This window comes from Haliotis rufescens, unplaced genomic scaffold, assembly GCF_023055435.1.
Source record: "Haliotis rufescens isolate VD_foot unplaced genomic scaffold, xgHalRufe1.0.p SCAF_10, whole genome shotgun sequence".
NCBI lineage: Eukaryota > Metazoa > Mollusca > Gastropoda > Lepetellida > Haliotidae > Haliotis > Haliotis rufescens.
In genome coordinates this window covers 15,796,123-15,811,863 of record NW_025963780.1, presented here as the reverse complement: position 1 = coordinate 15,811,863, position 15,741 = coordinate 15,796,123, and the positions used below count along the sequence as shown (strand labels likewise).

General features: G+C 37.0%; 1 protein-coding gene across 1 annotated transcript in view; it reads left to right on the top strand.

The window, feature by feature from the left end:
* LOC124120940 (receptor-type tyrosine-protein phosphatase N2-like) overlaps positions 1 to 15,741 on the top strand; it is a 251,353-nt gene that overhangs the window by 115,740 nt on the left and 119,872 nt on the right. The window contains exon 9 of the mRNA XM_046483855.2: positions 12,216 to 12,299. Within this exon, the coding sequence (XP_046339811.1) occupies positions 12,216 to 12,299 (84 nt within the window). The remainder of the gene's footprint in view (positions 1 to 12,215; positions 12,300 to 15,741) is intronic.

Below are 15,741 nucleotides of genomic sequence, written 5' to 3'. Positions count from 1 at the left end.
CAATGAAACATTTCGTGTTCTGTCTCCTGCAATGAAACATTTCGTGTTCTGTCTCCTGCAACGGAACATTCTGTGTTTTGTCTCCTGCAACGGAACATTCTGTGTTCTGTCTCCTGCAATGAAACATTTCGTGTTCTGTCTCCTGCAACAGAACAGTCTGTGTTCTGTCTCCTGCAATGAAACATTCTATGTTCTGTCTCCTGCAACGGAACGTTCCGTCTTCTGTCTCCTGCAAAGGAACTTCCCTGTTCTGTCTCCTGCAACAAAACTTTCTGTGTTCACTCTCCTGCAACAGAACATTCTGTATTTTGTTTCCGTGTATGGTCTGTTGAGAGGTTTTGATCAAGCATATCCATGTATGGTCTATGGAGATGCTTTGATCAAGTATATCCATATATGGTCTATGGAGAGGCTTTGATCAAGCATACCCGTGTATGGTCTGTTGAGAGGCTTTGATCAAGCATATCCCTGTATGGTCTGTTGAGAGGCTTTGATCAAGCATATCCATGTATGGTCTGTTGAGAGGCTTTGATCAAGCATATCCTTGTATGGTCTGTGTAGAGGCTTTGTTCAAGCATATCCGTTTATGGTCTGTTGAGAGGCTTTGATCAAGCATATCCATGTATGGTCTGTGTAGAGGCTTTGATCAAGCATATCCGTTTATGGTCTGTTGAGAGGCTTTGATCAAGCATATCCATGTATGGTCTGTGTAGAGGCTTTGATCAAGCATATCCGTTTATGGTCTGTTGAGAGGCTTTGATCAAGCCGCAAGACCTAGCTGACAGGAATCCTGACAGTGTTGGTAATGCATAAGTTTGGATCAAGATAATGATCAAAGTCATGTCCATGTTTTGAACAGAAAATAAAATTTAAGGGTGTATTATTATTACCTCAGCTATGCTAGAATGTCTTCTATGGGACTGTGATAAGTATGGTTCATCATTCCTCCAAGTATTGTATGGATATAAAACGGACCCTTCTTGATTCCCCCAAGTATTGTAAAGAGTGAGTGAGTGAGTATGGTTTCACGCCGCTTTTAGCAATATTCCAGCAATATCACGGCGGGGGACACCAGAAATGGGCTTCACACATTGTACCCATGTCGGGAATCGAACCCGGGTCTATGCGTGACGAGCGAACGCTTTAACCACTAGGCTACCCGACCGCCCCATATTGTAAAGATATAAAACTGACCCTTAATGATTCCCCCAAGTATTGTATAGATATTTAGCTGACCCTTCATGATTCCCCCAAGTATTGTATAGATATAAAACTGACTCTTCGTGATTCCTCCAAGTATTGTATAGATATAAAACTGACCCTTCGTGATTCCTTCAAGTATTGTATAGATATTAAACTGACCCTTCATGAATCCTTTATGTATTGTTAGGATATAAAACTGACCCTTCATGATTCCTCCAAGTATTGTACAGATATAAAACTCACCCTTCGTGATTCCTCCAAGTATTGTATAGATATAAAACTGACCCTTCATGATTCCCCCAAGTATTGTATAGATATAAAACTGACCCTTCATGATTCTCCCAAGTATTGTATAGATATTTAACTGACCCTTTATGATTCCTCCAAGTATTGTATAGATATAAAACTGACCCTTCATGAATCCCCCACGTATTGTATAGATATTTAGCCGACCCTTCATGATTCTCCCAAGTATTGTATAGATATAAAACTGACCCTTCATGATTCCTCCAAGTATTGTATAGGTATAAAACTGACCCTTCATGATTCACCCACGTATTGTATAGGTATAAAACTGACCCTTCATGATTCCCCCAAGTATTGTATAGATATTTAGCTGACCCTTCATGAATCCCCCACGTATTGTATAGATATTTAGCTGACCCTTCATGATTCTCCCAAGTATTGTATAGATATTTAACTGACCCTTTATGATTCCTCCAAGTATTGTATAGATATAAAACTGACCCTTCATGATTCCCCCAAGTATTGTATAGATATAAAACTGACCCTTAATGATTCTCCCAAGTATTGTATAGATATTTAACTGACCCTTTATGATTCCTCCAAGTATTGTATAGATATAAAACTGACCCTTCATGAATCCCCCACGTATTGTATAGATATTTAGCTGACCCTTCATGATTCTCCCAAGTATTGTATAGATATTTAACTGACCCTTTATGATTCCTCCAAGTATTGTATAGATATAAAACTGACCCTTCATGAATCCCCCACGTATTGTATAGATATTTAGCTGACCCTTCATGATTCTCCCAAGTATTGTATAGATATAAAACTGACCCTTCATGATTCCTCCAAGTATTGTATAGGTATAAAACTGACCCTTCATGATTCACCCACGTATTGTATAGGTATAAAACTGACCCTTCATGATTCCCCCAAGTATTGTATAGATATTTAGCTGACCCTTCATGAATCCCCCAAGTATTGTATAGATATAAAACTGACCCTTCATGATTCACCCAAGTATTGTATAGATATAAAACTGACCCTTCATGAATCCCCCAAGTATTGTATAGACATAAAACTGACCCTTCATGATTCACCCAAGTTTTGTATAGATATAAAACTGACCCTTCATTCACGACCCTTCGTGATTCCTGCATGTGACACAACATCTGCATCACCTGTGTTTTTGTTGTCAAAAAAAAGGTCACATTGTGTGGGTTGGTGAATATTTGAGATTAAAAAGTTTCCAAACAATAAGTCACATTCCTTCTGTATGTAATATTAATAGAACTACACACTAAAATCTATCAGTTAAACAGATTACGTGATGTTGAAGCCTGTCGGGGTATCTGTGTTGCTGCATATGGCATCATTAGACACAGATTGGAACTTGTTGGCATTAATCTCATTGGGAAAGGTCACAGAAAAACCTCAAGTGCTGCCTGTTATACAATATTTACAAATTTGATCCGCTTTCCCCAAAAATACATGGCGTTAAGATTTCCATCACCAAAGAAATGGCTCCCAGAAAAAAAGGCTAATCGTCTTATTTCTTGGGGAAGACATATCTTGGGATGGCGCTATTTCATAAGATTTCCTCACATTCTTCCCAATGTCATCTTCAGTTCATTGGGGGCTGGAAACCTAGGCCGTGCCATGTGAAGGAATGGGAAGTTGTCGGTATGCCGTGCAGATTCCACCGTAGCAGACTCATGGCAGTAGTCACTTGAACAGTGACCATGTGACAGGCAGGAACAGCTTGTGAACTACATCACCTATCCAGCAGGAGCTTTCCAGCGGCAAGATAGAATTATTCTTAGAAATAAGAAGAGTATTTCGACAGATATTCCAGTCCAGAAAATAGGTCCTTCGAGGAGATATGGGACTTTTCAGACATTTTTTCTTAATTACCTTATTCTGTGTGTGAATTTTCCCTATTTATCTTCAGTCTGCTGACAAGGGGTGAGGTTTTGTAAGATTAAGTTCTTCCCAGCGCCCCCTTGTGTGCTAAAATTAAGTTAGTCTCTGTCACTCACGCGTACATAAGCCATTGGAATTAATTTATTTAACAGCTCCATTCATGTGCAGTGAATATAAAGTCCAGAGAGCTGGGGTGCTGTGGTAGTCTTGTATGTAATGTTGTGTACATCGAGGAAGTCACTCAACACGTCAAGTGGCAGCTTCCTTCTCTGTTTGGTACTCTCACGATGGCCCATTTCTTGTTCAATTCACATCAAATATGTTATTGATGAAGTCCAAGTTGTTCTGGATTTGTCCAAGTTGTTCTTGATTTGTCCAAAGGTACACCATCACACCTGGTTTACTGTGGTTTATGGGTATTTTTACATCCTCATATTTTGTCACTTTACATTTTTCTGTAACCATGAAGTATAATTTAGTGCTGAACACACTCATGAAACTTGATTGACAGTCGGGGCCACTGATCGCTTTGGAACTGTGTGCTTGTTTTGCTTATGCTGTCTGTATTATGGAGTTTCTCATCCACGTAGGCCCTAAACACTCAGGCCCTGTTACAAAAAAGAAATATGTTATATTTTATGAGGATATTTGAAGGGAGGTAATGCTGCATGTGGCTTTGTTTCCCCATTTCCACTGTGTGTGTCTTTTGTTGTAATTATTATTAATATTTATAATATGACTCCTCAACATTCATACAGCAACTATTACTTTACGAACATAGTACAATATTGATGCTGTGAGCCTATGAACAGTCTTGTGGTCAAGATTCGTATTGGGAACTAATTTTGCAAATTTTATTATAAAACAGAAAATATTAGAGTTGTATTCTCTTTAGGGTTTTTCTTTTTTTTGTAAAAAAAATTCTTCTGAAGCTTAGCAGAGAGCACATGGAATAATATTGATGGCATTATGCAGATTTGCATAATGTCCAGATGTAGGTTGTTGGATATGTGTATATCTGTGTTGAGATGAGCACAGTCATGTACAGGTTGACATGTTCATGGCATACTCATGAATAGAGATTACATAGGCTCCATGAGAAGGCTAAAAATGGAAATGCTTTTCGGGCATCAACAGATCAGAATAAATCCTAACATTTTGTAGTTTTCCATAAAATGAACACAAATGTTTTTTGTTTATGTTAGAGAGCCGAGTTCAGTGTGTGCTCAGTTGTGCTTGTTGGTATTTTTGGGGAGAATAAAATAAAAACTGTCCTTCCTTCATTACTTTTGTTTCAGTAATAAATTGTGGGTCAGGGAAAGTACCGTAAATGATGAAATTATTGCATCACTAAATGAATGTGTGTGCTGACCTTGGCTAAAATGCATTATGCAATTAATGCATCACTAAATGAATATGCGTGCCTACCATAGCCTGAAATGTGTCATGGAATTAATACGAGTAGCCCTACTTTTGAAATCTTGAAACAACATCTTTTTAATCAGAGAACAACACCAAGTGCACATGGATATAGAATACCTTGACCTAGTATGTGTATTGGCACTTACATTAGACAATAGCATTTACTTTTCTCATAAACATAGCTTCTCCCACTTGAGATGTGATCTAACCACCATAACATTTTTATATTCAAATAAGCAGAGTCCTATGACATACAGGTCAAGTTAACCAACCCATGACCAGACTGGACAATGGTACCTAGTGTGCAATACCAAGTCTAGCATTAAATAACATGGTTTATTGGGTGGGGGCTTTGTTATTTCATTCAAGTCACTGATTCAGGTAGGCATGCTGTGCTTCAGTATAAAATGTGACACTTATTATCCCCCCGGCATATAATGCGGGGGGATATAGTGATCAGCCAGTCTGTCTGTCCGTCCGTCTGTCCGTCCGTAATCATTTACTTTTCCGGGGCAGAATTCGAAAACCATTCAATGTATTTGATCGAAACTTGGCAAAGCTATCAGGCACATACTGAAGTGGTGCCTTTTGATATTTTGGGATTTTTCTAATTTTTATTTTTTTAAATTTTTATGGAATGAAGTTGGACATAGACTCAATTGGGTATGGGGATCGTTTCTGGGGCAGAATTCGAAAACCATTCAGTGTATTTGATCGAAACTTGGCAAAGCTATCAGGCACATACTGAAGTGGTACCTTTTGATATTTTGGGATTTTTCTAATTTTTATTTTTTTAAATTTTTATGGAATGAAGTTGGACATAGACTCAATTGGGGATGGGGATCGTTTTCGGGGCAGAATTCGAAAACCATTCAGTGTATTTGATCGAAACTTGGCAAAGCCATCAGGCACATACTGAAGTGGTGCCTTTTGATATTTTGGGATTTTTCTAATTTTTATTTTTTTAAATTTTTATGGAATGAAGTTGGACATAGACTCAATTGGGGATGGGGTTCGTTTCTGGGGCAGAATTCAAAAACCATTCAGTGTATTTGATTGAAACTTGGCAAATCTATCAGTCTCATACTGAAGTGGTGCCTTTTGCTATTAAGGAATTTTATAAATTTTTATTTTTTACGTTTCCATGGTAACAAGTTGGCCGTAGGTTCTATAGGGTAGAGTTCGTTTCCAGAGCATAACTCAAAACTTATTCAAAACTTTCTAACAAAACTTTGCATGTCTATCAGACTCTTGCTGAATTGGTGCCTTTTGCTATTTAGGAATTTTATAAATTTTTATTTTTTACATTCCCATGGCAACAAGATGGATTTAAGTTTTAATATAGGGTGGGTTCACTTATGGAGTAAAACAAATAAACTGTTAAATATTTCCTTGCCAAACATTGCATGTATATATATATATATATATATATATATATATACACATACATACATACATACATACATACATACATACATACATACATACATACATACATATATATATATATATATATATAAAGCACATACTGAACTGGTGCCATTTGATATTAAGGAAGTTAATAAGTTTTAGAAATGTTTATTTTAGAATTTCCATTGCAGCTATTTTGACATGGGCTAAAAGAAATGTTGGGTCACTTACCTGGTTTGGGACCATAACATGTTAAAATGGACGGGGGATAGAGATGACTTCGTGATTGTACGCTTGTTTAGTCATTGTTTCTTGTAATTTGTCATTTGTGCAGAATAGCACATTTACTTGTGGTTACTTTACAGACAGCTGCCGGGAGGATATATCATCTTTCTGATGACTCTTGTTTAAATAATTTGAGGAAGGGGTGCACAACATTTTAATTTTTCATGTTGAGTTTTCATGTTTGCATTAATTTTATGATTTATGCATTTCAACAAATACTAATTGCACATAAACAGTGAATGCAGAAGATACATCTTTTTCAATATTAAGATTGAGCACCGTAAACAACAGTGGTTGGTTGGATTTATGTTTTTTAGCCACTCCTTTTCATTAAAACAGATGCTTGGGTTTAGAACAAATAATTTTATTACATGTGAAGTTTCAATTTTCTCAAAAACCTAGTTCCCGTTTCCTGGTTATTACTTGATACTCTGTATTAATCTGTCATTCCCCCCTATTTCAATACGACGTTTCAAATGAAAAAAATAAAAATCTCTGGTCAAATTCATTATGGATGATATTATCAAGCAACAGTTCTCCATGAAGATGCATCTCTCAATGACTCCATTGGATAGCCTGTTGAATGAAGAAATATAATAAATGTTTCCATATCGTGACTTCGCCATATTTGATCCTTGTTCCTTGTCAGAGTGATTTTTGTGGGAGATTATCACACTAGCATTGTCTGATGGACTCATTATTAGCCAAATTACAGCCGATAATCTGTTTTCATTTGGTGGGGATAGTGGGTAGCCTAACACGCTAGATGTTGTGGGGAGGAATGTTTAGCAAGCAGTCTAGTGTCCCACTGAAGTATGCTGCACACACTACATGAATGGCCACTGAATATCTCAGTCTTGACTTACCTGGCAGTGATGACACACATTGCTTCAAAATAAATGTCTAGAAATCCTTTATTTTGTGGAATAACAGCGATTACATCCGTGAACTCAATATTATTAAAAATAAAGTTATATATGAGTTGTGTTTTCTTTAAAAGTAAGATAACTCAAGTCAGTTTTATGAAAATATAATAGAATGGATAGAAATCCTGTATTTTGAAGGATGACTTATAATAGTGAAATAAATTCGTTATTTCAGAGCTATTGAAAATCAATTTCTTTATAACATGTATTTTGTTAGCTGCCAACATGCCAAGAAGGATACGGAGGATATCCGCCCAGACCATTCGGAATCGTCTTTGCCAGGTTGGATTGAGAGTCAGGATGCCTTACTTTGGCTATGTCTTACGACATCATCATCTTAAATCTGTTTGTTGGTGTACTAACGTTCAGATCTGGAATCTGCAACATTGGAGATGGACATGGTTTAGTGATGAATCGTGTTTTCTCTTGCAAAGACATGATGGCTGAATTTGTGTGACAGAACACATAATTGTGTACGTCAAGAGGGCAGATGTGGTGGAGGAAGTGTCATGATGTTGGGGGCAATACCATACACACAAAGTACAAATCTTGTTCACGGCAGGCAATCTGATGGCTGTACATTACAGGGACGAAATTTTGCAGAAACATCTTTCCTGCCATTGATGTCCAATGTGTGATTTTACACCATGATAGTGCCAGGTTGTACAAGACTTGCATCAATAACAACTTAAATGTGCTTCCTTGTCCACCCAGATTGCCAAATTTGAACCCAGTTGAGCATCTTTGGTGTGAACTTAGCCAACATCTATGACAGTGTCAACCACAGCCTGCAACTTTTCATGAACAGGCTCTAACACTGCAGGAGGAATGGAGAAGGATTCCCCAGGCCACAATTCAGAGACTAATACAGTCAATGCCCAGACATTGCTGTGCGGTTATGCAAGCATGTGGTGGTCATAACAGATAATGAACTTGACATCACTGACCATCTGCACGACATGCATGTGTTTTGAAATCCGGAACATCATATAGAAACACTTTTTTGTTTGTTCCTCCAGTTATGTGAAATTATGTGTTTTACAGAACAGTTGTGATTCCCTATCATGCTTTGAAATTTACCCATTAACCATTGAAATTTTCATCTCTACACTTCTTTTTTGGAGAGTATGTATTATTTATTACAGGTAATATGAAAATATATTGATTACAGAACAAAGAGATTTTACTATGAATGAAAATATGAATAACTTTATGGGATGTTTATTTGAACTGTAACTCCAACGGTTTTGTGTGATAAATAGTTATTTAAGTTGATCTTATCAAAGAATGGTAAGCACCTAACATAGTAAGACACAAGACAAGAAGTTTTTTGTCGTAAAGACCCAGAGTGCAATTCTAAAGAAACGGCTGTTTGTGCATTCAGTTACCTCGTTCATATGAGTATACTTGTGACGTTTTCTTTCCTTGTTTTTCTACATTGTCAGATTTCTCTTCAAGGAAATAGACAGGCCGTAAAGCGTATCGGTATCATTTGAAGGTATTATTTGACAGAACGTGAGGAATAAATTAGAAAAATATTCTGGATAAGCTGTTTTGTACTCACATAATAATATGGGCAAATCAGCAGCAAATGGTATTCATCCTCAATTTGACCACTTAAAGACTTCCATACAAACAAATACAATCCTGTGGCTGAAGCTTGATCATCACTGTTGTAACCAGTGGATTTATAGAAGATATAAGGGGATTCAGTTGTCAACCTCATATTTAGTGCTGCCATCTGTGTGACTCAAATTTGATGGAAAACCCCTAACTAAAGTTTGTATGAGGGTAAGCAGGATGGCAGATGCTTCAATTAAGTAAGTAAGTAATGTGGCCATCCTTTGGAAGCAATTGAGATATAATAACAAAGGATTTTTCTCAGATAATTTCTACCCTGATGTATTTTTCAGGTTTGTTCATTATAACTACCTACATTAATTGAAAGCCAATGACTGCAGGTTTTATTGATTCTGCCAGGATGAGGCCAGTGCATGAACGAGTGATTTGAGGGCTCACCTTACCCTAAGTCATTATCATTGCGTGAAGCCATTGTGAGTTCAGAATTGACGGCATGCGCTTGCAGTGTGTTCATCTTTGCTTGATGAGGTCTCGATAATGCACACGCTAAACAACACATAGATCGAAAGACAAATTGAATATGGGTATCGATATCACTGCTTTTATCCTCGATCAACATGGCCGTTGTGCTACGTCGCAAACACATCTTTTTCATCTATTTCTCATTGGTCCATCAGGCCGTGTCACTGATATCTTGCATGTTACGCTCCATCATTTTGGGATAAAATTGATCGGTCCTTTAAGGTCGGACAGATATTTACTTTGGATTTGAAATCTGATGTGCCTCATTTTAGTCCTAAATTTTTTCCTTAGAAGCTGATTTCACAGATCAGAATCTGTGTAAACATTCATCGGCAAGTGCATCATTAGCTCTGACACTTTTTGTCCCATGGCTTACGTTTATGTGATTCATTGTCCTACAATCATTGTAGAATAAGCATTAGAGCTGGCGAACCTAAATAATTGCATCAGTTGACCTTGAAAGAATACATTAAGAAAAAGTATTTGACAGCGTGTCCGTAAATTCTTTCCCCACTTGTCCACTATATTATCTGGGTATTCAGGCCATTGTGAAAATCACTTATCTTCAGTAAAGTTGATTTTTTGCATGCTATTCTGAAAACGAAAACAAAACACTCTCACAAAAGTTTGACACAGTGCAACAAATAGTTGGTTTAATTATTCCCTTTTCTGCTGTGATAATGTCAGCTAATAAGAATTGTTCTTCTTTTTCAAGCCACACCTAGTACAATGATTCTTTATTGTAAGATGCAAAAGTCTTGTTAATCCTGTTTGAAATATTGATACATAAATTGGATTTATCCTGGATGGATAGCATATGACAGATGATAAGAAGATATTCTATGATACAGTGGTCTGGAGAATATAATTTAAAAACCACATTCAGAGCAATATGATCAACCATTCTGTGTCATTTAATGGAACGTTCAGGTTATTACATATACATCCTGATACGTAATGTGTTTTTAAAAGTTGTCATGTCTTAATTACCTTTAGCAATTTTGCTCTCTTATCCCCCAAGCACCCGTGGGTGGATCCCGGATATTGAAAGTGGTACGCTACCCAAGACACAAAGTAACCAAAACCACATCATGGAATGACTGACACATGCTGACACACGTCTACCTGAAAGACTCATGTTCAATTTTGCATTGGCCTTCCACAAACATAATGAAGAATGATGAATTTTGATTTTTAGCTCATGTGGCGTCCCATCGTCCTTCATGTGTTGTGCATTGTGTGTCGCGTGTCCTCTGTTGTCCATTGTAAATGTCTTTTCTTCTCAAAACCACTAGACCAATGAGGCTGAAATTTTGTTTTCTTGTTCCCTTTAATGATGACTTCCCAATTTGTTCAAGAGGTTCGATTCCATTTTTTAAAATGTCCACCTCATCAGACATATTGTAACAGCTATTTATGGCCATTACTCAGCCATTTGCTTTCAAAATGTCAATGTGATATATTTTAAATTTTTACCTGGAAAGTCAAGTGAGCTTATGAAGTGGCGTGTTGTCTGTCTATCGGTCTGTCTGTCCAGTTGTCATTATCTTTTACATTTTCGATATCTTCTTTACAAGGCCTATGGAGCTGAAACATTGTATGAATGATCCCAGCTATAGTGTCGCCAAAATCTGCCAACGGAACTCAGATTACAATTAAAGCTTGGCCTCAGCAGCCACATTTAGAGACATATTATTGGATATTAGTTGGCCTTCTTTTTTCAAAATGTATTGAAATTTGGCTTTGGTGTAGTTAGTAGCGTACCATTTTCTGCAATATACCGAATTTTTACCTTGATTTATCCTTTATGGCCTAATAGTTGGTGTGCCACCAAAGTGAAAATGCTGTCATGAGCAATGAACTTCAAACTAGGTGCGAGGTTGGGAAACCGTATCTTAGACCCCATTGCACACTAGCCTGCCACCGTGTTTCATCAAATTATCATATAATGGATAGTGCTATCGATGCAATAAACAAATCTGATAAACTTGGTATCATGATCCGATAAATATGCAAATGTGGTCATCCAGCAGGAACTACTTCCAAGCACCATACATCAATGCAGTGCCTTTCTTCTCAATAAACTATTGACTGATGTTCCCAGTGTGCTTAGATAAGGGATTCCCAATGTCTTGCACAAAAATGGCCCTAACCATGCTGCAAGTCATTCGGCACTATATGATAAATTGGCAGTTCACTCAAAAATTGTATTCATACTCGCTAGGTTTTTGCATGTTGTTGCCATGGAAACGAAACTTGACCTAAAAATTAAAGCTGAAATTTGACATGCAGGATCTTTCTTATGAAGAAGTCTTATCTTGTTCACATCAATGTGATTTCAATGTGTATTTGGCTATTAAATTAAAAAAAAATCAAATTGAAAAATCTTGTTCTTAAAGACCATAAGAAGATCCAAGTCCATGTTTAAGTATTTACGTAGGTCCCTTCAACTTTGACACATCAATGTTTGACTGTATATTGATTTGATGCTGTTGACATTTGTATGATGATGGCGACAACGACAATGACGACAACAACGATGACGACGACGACGATGATGATGATGCTCCACTTATTGACTGTGTCATTAATGTCATTATATTGGTCAATATATTATAAGATCACTATGGTTTAAGACAAGTTTGTTAATATTTTATTTCAAGTTACTAATGATTTGGTTTGTCTGTGTTTCAGGATTACTCCGGCCCAAGCGACAGCATTTGTGATGAACCTGACCAAAGTCATCGGTCTCAATACAACCTTTGTTGATGACATACAGTAAGTAATGCAGGATTTCCCTCTGCATCAAACTTCTTACAAACATCATCCATGGTTTAAATCGACTGCTAACATCCACTGTTAATGTACATCTTCATGTCCAGTTAACATAATCAGTTGACATCCATCCACTGTTAGATCTTTAGACCCTCATCAAAAGTTAACCTCTGGTGACATCTACAGGTAACATCTACATTTAACATCTACTGTTACCATCTACAGTTAACATCTACTGTTACCATCTACAGTTAACATCTACTGTTACCATCTACAGGTAACACCATTAGTTAACATCTGCAGTTAACAACCTCTGTTAACATCAACAGTTAACATTATTTCCACTGCTCATGCAGTTACAATCCACTACAATTAACATCCAGTGCTAACATTTACAGTTTACATTCATGGTTAATATCTGCTGTTATCATATATGGTTAACATATCCTGTAAACACCCACAGTCAACATCACCAGTTAACATCTACTTTTGACATCACCAGTTAACATCTACTTTTGACATCAACAGTTAACATCTACTTTTGACATCAACAGTTAATATCTACTGTTCACATTCACTGTTATGATCAATAAACAGTTAACATCCACTGTGATCATCAACAGTTAACATGAATGTACAATCTTTTCTAGGAATTAATTAAAAACAAATGTTCATGTTTAGTCATTACATATTATTACATTGACTTAACTTGTGATATTGATTTACTGATGTTGAAGCAAGAACAAAGTGATGTACAATGATTGCATGCAACAGGTTTTAATTTCATAACAATAATGTATTTTTGTATCTAACCGTCTTGTCAAAAGAGCTTGTAGTCAGTGAAGATTTCATTGCTTACACTGTATACGGACAACATTCTGACATTATGGTGGGATTAGGTTGATGAAGAGGGAATCTATAAATATTCAAGGTATCAACGTCTGCCTGGATGATAAGATCCCGAGAAAGCCTGCAGATTAGATGTTGCATTCAAACTATTAGTGCTGCTATATTTGATTCTCAACAGGAAACTGATAATTATGGCCGATGTCATGTTATTTGTGTGCCAGGAATGTCTTTGTTATCCTTCAGTGCCGAAGAGTGACATTGGGATATTTCCCTGAAGGAAGCACAGCTTAATTTTCTGATAAACCCTTGCAGTGATCATATTGGGAAATCATAGAAAAACAACCACCATGTTATTCATATGAGGTTTTGTCCCAAATTAAATTCTGTATTCTTGGATTTCTTTGATTGAAGAGGCAGAAGACTTTTCTGTTGCATTTTTCTTGATTTTGCATTTTGATCATTTTTCCAAACTGCCACAATTACAAGTAGGTCACACCGAGATCGTGTTGTTAGTCTGGGCCAAGTGATTACCATCCCACATTGACACGACTTCATTGTGAAACCGTTCAGATCACATCAAAGCTGGGCCCTATCAGGGCTGTTCACATATGGTTTCTTCTGTAACATTTGGAGTATAGGCCAACACAAAGAGATTGCCGTTTGATTATATACGTATCCTTACAGAGGCCCTAAGACATCTGTCATCATCCTTTACCATCAACGTCGCCATGGTCGCAGAGAGGAAATGGTGCTCAAGACGCCCTTTCTATGGTCTTTTTCATTTTCACACACAGGATTCAGAAAGATCATTACTGCACTGTGGGCAGTTAATTATGGTTTTTAGAAAAGATCACACTGAAAATATCATTTTCTTTTCCCTGTAGACCCGCCGTGGTTTCATGTTGGCGTTATTTCCTCTTACAAAACAGTTCATACCTCACTTGACTTCAATATGGACCTAGTACCTATGGTTACCTGTCTTATTACAGTCTTCAGCAAAAAATTGTCTGCGTCTTATCCGGACAGTGAAATCATAGCAGCGACCCTTAGTCGTTTTCTTTAGAAGTGGTCATTATTGATATTTTTGCCTTGATGGTACCTACAAAGGGTTGGTATAAAACCGAAGGAAACTACGCGCAGATTATCCATCATTAGTTGAAAGCAGACAGGCCGCGTGATCCCTGACTTTCAGCCTTGGTCTGAAAGAGTTTAATTAATGAATTTGATTGTGAAAACCCTGCACGGGCAAGCTCCATTTAGTTGGGAATGAACAAAGCCATACTAAGATCATTTCTGTCTAGGGTAATTTCTGCAGGTAACTTAACCCTTTTATACCTTGGTGTTGTTCATGTTTCATGATGTTTCCTCAGTGTAGGAAATCAAGTTGATACTGTTTCTTATTGAATGTAGTTGGTGAATATAGCTTATTTTTTAAACGAACTGATTTTATAGCCAAAAAATAACCTTAACCATGTATGTTATCCTTGTGCAGTTATGTAAGCAAATGAAAATATATTTAAATTCTTTTACTATTGTTAGTGTAAGCAGCTTTATTTTAGGGGTTAATCTTTAATAAATCTCCAGAAACAACTGATGGCGATATGTCCATGAATGTCTACTTCTCATCAGCAACTTGACAACAGGTCAGATACAGTTTCAAGTATACTGCTACCTATTATTTCCTGTTGATTGAAAATGTGTTTGGTCTGTTACCATGGTAACTGAAACATTAACAGCTTGTGTAATTTCGTATCACTGTTAAGCAGTGTTTTATTTTCACAACACATTATTCTGAAATACCTTCACAGAAACCAATTGTTCAGATAGCCAGATAAGCTGCTTAGTTTGGTAAGATATGCACAATTTATCATATAATGGGTAGGTTTCTCAACAGGATAAAGCCAACGTATAAAAACGATATCCGTTGGGGTCATATGCAGATAGAGATGCAAATATCAAAGGTCAAGTAGGGACTACTTTCACTGTATATAAACAAACATGGCAATCGAGTCAGAATTAACCATCGGGAATCTGGATACACTACAGGGATAATTGCTATCATTTTCAAAAGAACAGTCTAATATAATGAAAATCAGTGTCTAACTGTGACGTAGCTAAGGCATTTTATAAGTTTTGGCAACTTTGGAGATATAAATTTTGAAACAACCTCTGCGGCTTGAAACCTTCTCCACAAATTAAATAAGTTGGATTTGGCCGAAATATGTTCGAATTGTTACCTTGTTTCGTTTTGTCGCTTTGTGTACATCTGACTACACTTCTTAACGTTATGACAGGACAGACCGACTGTCAACGACGTCTGACCGTGGCAGTGACGTTTCATAGACTAGGGTTAGAGTAGCTTCCCTTTGACATAGGGCAGTTACTCTAGCAGACAGACCGATGGATTGCCACGAAAGGCAATTAAAAACAATTGTTGTTTTGGGTATATGTTGCATCACCACTGTATAAGAAACAGATTTCAGTTGGAACTATATTGGCTACTGTCACTGTCCGACTGACACATCACTTACCCTGTGATGTAATAAATATTAATGCGGGCATTCCAGGAAAACTCGCAATGTTTCGGTAATGTTTG